The 6,000-nt window shown below is 65.2% G+C and overlaps 1 protein-coding gene across 1 annotated transcript in view; it reads left to right on the forward strand.

Annotated features, from left to right (window-relative positions):
• The window catches only part of LOC102157252, a 43,608-nt gene extending 41,708 nt beyond the window's left edge, over window positions 1-1,900 (forward strand). The window contains exon 3 of the mRNA XM_038579894.1: window positions 1,676-1,900. Within this exon, the coding sequence (XP_038435822.1) occupies window positions 1,676-1,778 (103 nt within the window). The 3' untranslated portion in view covers window positions 1,779-1,900. The remainder of the gene's footprint in view (window positions 1-1,675) is intronic.
• Window positions 1,901-6,000: the final 4,100 nt, after the last annotated feature.

The raw sequence follows: 6,000 nt of genomic DNA on the forward strand, positions 1-6,000 counted from the left end.
CAGCGCCCGTCTGGATTGGGTGGATGGGGAGCACCTGGCCTCGGGCCACCCGGGTTCGGATCCTGGCTCTGCCACTCTCAGGCTCAGTGACCTCTGTCCCGGCGGGCACTTGACTCCTGGGCTGCAGCGTCACCACCACGCGGGCTGGAGCAGGTGCCCGGTGCCCTCCCCTCCCCTGCATGCTTCCTCTGCCGACTCTGGACATGGCCCGTGACCCAGGCCCGTGACGATGCTTCCCTGTAGCGGGGACACTTCAGGCATGGGGGCCGCTGTGGGGGGCGTGGGCGGGGGCCTGCCCGGCTCCTGCCCTCTCCCCCCCACCCCGGGGCTCCCGCTGCGCTCCTCACAGGCAGGCCGGCGGCTCCTCGGTCTGGCGGAGGCACTTGTCCGAGCGGCTGGAGCATCAGCCCCTGGGAGGCCGGCCTGGGAATTGGTGGGCATCCCGACGCCCGCAGACCGGGCCGAGCGCCGCTCTTCTAGGCAGTGAGTGGCCACTGGGCAGAGGCGCGGGGCCGCGATGAACCCAGGGGAGGGAAGCCGGAGGGGTGGGCCTTGGGCAGAGGCCCCGGGGTGGGTCTCACGGGGCCGTTGACACGATCCCTGGGGCCTGCTGGCACCTGCCGTGGCTCGTCCCGGCTCCTCGTCCGCTCCGTCCTACAGGACATGCCTCTGCGCCCCGGGTGCCCGCCGTGACATGGCCCTGCTGTCGGCAGGAGCGCAGGGGCAGACGGGCTTCTAGCCCCGGCCTGGGCCTGGCGATGGGAGGGGTTAGGAGCTCTTCTTGGAGGACTCGGCAGAGCTTGAGGGCAGAGGGGATTTGGAGAGGCCCCTGGAGGGTGCGCGGCCTTGAGGGAAGGGCCACGTGATCTGAGGTGAGGGGCCTGGGTTCTAGTCCACGTTCTGAAGTTGGCTCCCTGTGTGACGTTGGGTAAGGCCCTGCTCTCTCTGGGCCTCAGTTTTCCCATCTGTGCAGTGGGAGTTTTGATCTGGATGTCTTTTGTACCCCTGTCCCTGATTCTGAGAAAGCCTGGGCCAGGGGCTGCCCTGGGGGTGGAGGTGGGCTGGGAGCACAGGGAGGGGGAGCTGGAGGGGGGTGGGAGGCAGATGTAGGGGCTGCCGTCCCTGTGGCTGGCACGTTCACTACGCACCCAGCTCACCTGGCACCTGAGCCTCGGTTTATTTCTTCCCGAGTGGGGTCATCCTTCATGTTAGCTTTGCTGCCCGAGGGCGTGGCTGGCTCTGGCCTGAGCCTCCTGTAGGTCAGGTGCCTTGGTTTCCTCCAGGCAGGGCTCCCCTCACCCCTACCACGCTCCCGTACCTGAGTGCCCTTACCCAGGTGGCATGGGGCAGTCCCGCCCTCCAGTCTGCTCCAGCCCCCCACCTGGACTGCGGGTCCAGGCTGCTCGAAGGGCTGCTGGGGCAGTCAGGGCTGGCTTCTTGCAGGAGGTAGCAGTACCGGTTCTAGACCTTTAAAAATAGCTGAGTGGGAATTGGACAGGTAGGAAGAGGAGCAGGTGCTGTCACATGGGGTTGGGAGAAGGATGGATGGGAGGCCATGGGACAAGTGCAGGAGGTCCCTCACTGGTGCCTGTTCCTTATGGAGGGCACCCAGGCCGCGCTTGGTGACCAGTTGGCTGATCCCGTCCCCAGTTCTTGTAATCTTCTGTTGTTTCAGGCTCGGGTACCCTACAGCCTTCTCAGGAAACATCAGGGGACCTCACATGGCCTTCATCCACACAGTACCCCCCGTCCAGCCCTGCCAGAGGCATGTGGCATAGGGCAGATTTTGCCCCCAGCCAGCTACGTGGCCTTGGACAAGCCGCGTCGTCTTTTGGAGCCATAATCCTGAGAATCGTCAGGTGTCACTGCAGAGAGCGTACGTGACGGGCCCCAGAGTAGATGGGAGTTCTGTGGGCAGAGGCAGGTCGGGTAGCAATGATTCTAGGTCGGAATGGGATGCCTGGGACCGCGCCGAGGCACCGCTTCTGGGCCAGTGTCGCGATGAAGGACGCAGGCTTTGCTCCGTGCATCCCGGCTGCCCCACTTGCAGCTGTGCGACCCTGGGCAAGGCACCCACCTGGCTGTGTCTTGGTTTCCTCTGGGAGACGGAGGACGCTGCTAGCACCTACCGCATGGCGCTGCGTTGGGTAAATGAGGGCACGCGTGAGTTCTAGGATAACGAACGCTGCGTACGTCGGTCCTAACTGCTTAACAGAAGTCAGCTGCTGTCGTTACTCTTACTGGGGCTCAGAGAGAGGAAGGGACTTGCCCACGGACACGGCCTGCGATGGAGCTTCGGGACCTCGGCCAGAGCCCCTCCTCTTTCCTCTCCTCCGGGCACTGCTCGTGTCTGCCGGAGGCGCCCGGTGTGCGACCCGCGGGGAGGCCTCCCCTGGGGGGTGGAGGAGGCGTTGGACCAGGCTCTGCCCCCAGCGTGTTCTCTTCCAAGATGCTTGTGGGCAGGACCTTGTCCGTCTCGTTCCCTGAGGACCCCAGGGCCTGGTACACAGTAGGTGCTCAGAAATTGCTTGCTACTTGGCCGGCTCGCTGGCTAAATCAAGGCAGGGCAGGCCAGCGGCTGCTCCTGGGGCTCCCGGTGCTCACTCCCCCAGCTCCCCCACACCTCCAGTTTTTGTGCCTGATTGGCAGGGTCCCCTGGTTTGGCCCCCCCTTGGTTGCCCTTGGCCCCCACACCCCGCTCTGGCCCCCAGCAGCACCCCCTTGTTCCCCACCCCCTCCCCCCTCCCCCCTTTGTTCTGGCCCCAGCAGCACTCCCTTGACCCCACTCTGGCCCCAGCAGCACCCCCTTGACCCCACTCTGGCCCCAGCAGCACCCCCTTGGCCCCCGCTCTGGCCCCAGCAGCACCCCCTTGACCCCACTCTGGCCCCAGCAGCACCCCCTTGACCCCACTCTGGCCCCAGCAGCACCCCCTTGGCCCCCACACCCCCTCTGGCCCCAGCAGCACCCCCTTGGCCCTCGCAGTACCTACCAGCTGCCCACCTTGCTGCTCTTCTCCCTGGGAGCCTGAAGGCTGCTGGTTCTGCTCCCGCCACCCCCCCCATCCCGTCCCCGCCCAGTCCCAGCACATCTTCAGCTCCTCTCTTGCATTTTCCTGTCCTCCCCACTTGCTCGTTAAGATGAGAATAACTCCTGAGCTTGATGTCTCTGCCTCTGCTTTTGTACCGAACTATAATTTGACTGTCTAAAGGTTCTTAGAGGAGAGAGCAAAGAACCCGCCCCCCCATCCAGGCTCAGAGGAGACTCTGTGCAGGGGCAAGGGGGCCGACCCTCTTTAGACCCAGGACACGGGGCACAAACCCGGGGCCAGGAAGCCCCCTCTGCCGGTGGGCGCAGGAATCTGTACCCACTGGGCCCCTCGGCTCCGCTGGGTGGGATCAGGTCGTGCTTCTCCTTTGACAGAGGGGGGAGAGGGCCCTCACGCTCTGCCCCCCACCCCCTCCCCACCCCAGGGCTCCCCACAGCCCCTTCGCACTACCCTGTGGGCTGCGGCTAGAGGTATGTTAGGGATGGACAGGAGTGATGGGGGGAGGGGGTAGGAGCCCAGAGGGGAGAAGGGGCTGCCTCCTTTATGGAGACCCCTCCTGGTGGGGAGTTTGGGGGGGTTGGAGGGGCGGGGGAGGGGGGCTAGTCAGGAGGGCCAAGGCAGCAGAGCGGCCAGGACAGCGCTGCTCCCCCACCCTCCCTGCCCTTCCAGTCCAGCCGCCAGAGAGGTCAGTGGTGGGCTGGGGTCCTGCCTGTCTTTCTCCATCTTTCCATCCTGCCCCCCTCCACCACCACCTCTCGGGACTATCTGGAGAGCCCACACTCCACCCCTGAGGCTTCTTACACCTGCATCTCTTCCAGCCTACCTGCTGCTGGGCAGCAGCCTTTCCTCCGGGCTCTGTCAAAGGTGAGACTGTCCTCGGAGCCCCGTCACCCTTTGCAGTTTGGTTCATCTGGTTGCCTTGTGACCTCAGCTCTGATGGGCTGAATAGAAGTTGGGATTTTTCAGGTGGTTTGGCCTCTTCTCTTTGTTATGCTGGGAACGATGCTCTCTGTGGCTTCTATCCAGCCTCGGTTTCCCCTGTGCAAGGTCGCACACTGTCCCCTCAGGGAACGCCGGGAGGGTAGGTGAGCTGCTAGGCGGGCGGTGCAGAGGGTGGCTCCTTGAGGCCCTGGCCACCCGACTGCCCCCCCGGGGCATAGGATGCAGAGATGGGGGCCACCCCTGGTGGGGAAGCCAGGGTGGGGTGCTCCCTGGGCCTACAGACTCCTCCTATGTCTGAACCCCGATTTCCTCTAGGACCCCCTCCTCTCCGAGTACAGCCGAGGTCTCGTGAAGCCTGGCGTCTGGGCGAGGCCTCCCTGGGCTGCATGGGGACCAGGGCAGGGCAGGGCTGGTTCCACTGAGCTTCCTATGTCTCCAACCGTCCCTGGTGCCCTAGAGCCCGAAGCCTCAGTGGGCTGCACCGGGAGGCCAAGGCGGGAAGCGACTTCGTTATAGAGCCCCAAGGTCAGCCTGCGTCTTTGTGCTTCCCCTGGCAGCGGTGGGCCTTGGGGAGAGGGCCTGGCTGCAGCGGAGTCTGTATCCAGGTCTCCCCAGGACCTGCCGGGCCTCCGCTGAGGACCCAGGGCAGGGTTAGTGAGGGGCCCTTGCAGGTGAGATCCCTTAGGCTCCGATGTGTCCTCGGCCCAAGGGGGCTGGGAGTGGGGTGGGTCCTCGGGGCCAAAAACCAGATGATAGAGACCCTGAGTCTGGCCAGAGCAGGTTCCCCGAGTTTCCCAGCCTCTGGGGACAGTGGAGTGGGTGGGAGGAGGTTGGTTCCTTCAGGGCTCAGGCTTCGGGGGTAGACCCCCGTTTCCAGGAGCCCAGCCAGGCCGGAAGCCCCGAGGGCCAAGGAAGCAGATGTGCACGAGGCATTGCTGGGCTCGAGGATGTGCCCACGGCACGGCCCGCCAGTCCAGCCAGCGTCTCCTTCAGGTGTTCTTGCTTCCCCCGCCCGGGTTCAGGCTCCTTCTCCAGGCTCTGTCCCCCTCCCGTTAGCCACGCGGTGCTGGTTCTGGGGGTGGGGGTGCTGGGGGGGCAGTGACTGCCTATGGGCACAGAGGCTGCTCCGTATGGCCCGGGGCGGGGGCTGTAATACCCAGCCCCAGGCCAGCGTGCTTGTGCCAGTGTGGGAGCCCACGGGAGTGCTGGGCCCATGAGTAAGATTCGAGCTGAACTTTGCAGCGGGGGCCTGGGGTTGAGGAGCTTCTGGGGACAGAGCTCAGGCTAGGAAGGGCCTTGAATGCCGCATAAGGAGTCTGTGATCTGACCTCCCTCTAGCCAGAGAGCACCAGGGGGAGGCCTCAGCTGGGCGGTGTGTTCCTGAGAGCAGACCCTCCGTGTGATGCCGCGAGGCCTCCCCGCACAGCCCCGGCCTGGTGGTCTCCTACTTGTCCTTCCAGGATGCTTCCTCGGGGAAGTCCCGCGGCCCCTGTGTGTGTTAGAGTCCCCGGGCCTCTCCTCTCAAGCCCTCGCCCCGTGTGAGCGCTGGTTGCCCACCAGGCTTTCTTTAAGGCCCCTGAAGGCAGGAATCAGAAGGGCTCGGTTGTCCCCTGGGTGTCCAGCCCCCAGCCCAGTGCCTGGCCCAGAGCAGGTGCTCAGGAAATGTCGCTTGAAGATGTGAATGCCTGCAGGGGCACGGAGCCCAGGGCTCCAGGCCAGAGCTGCCGGGCTGCTGCGGAGGAGCTGGGCTGATGCGGGGAGGCCTCCCGCGTGAGGTGGGGCCACGCCCGGGCCCCAGCTGGAACTGTGCTCCCTTTGTGTGTCATTAGGTGGCTCCTTAAAGAGCTGTTTGCTGGAACAAAGGCCGCCGCTGGCAGCCCTCAGCGGGTGGGCCAGGCCTGGCCTGCTCCCTTTGGTGGCGCTTCCGGAGCAGGTGGACTGAGCCAACTTGTCACCCCCTGGCTGGCTGGTGACTCTGAGGAGTGGGGGCCGCCACGGGGTGGGGACCGTG

Source organism: Canis lupus, chromosome 30 (assembly GCF_011100685.1).
Source record: "Canis lupus familiaris isolate Mischka breed German Shepherd chromosome 30, alternate assembly UU_Cfam_GSD_1.0, whole genome shotgun sequence".
Classification (NCBI taxonomy): domain Eukaryota; kingdom Metazoa; phylum Chordata; class Mammalia; order Carnivora; family Canidae; genus Canis; species Canis lupus.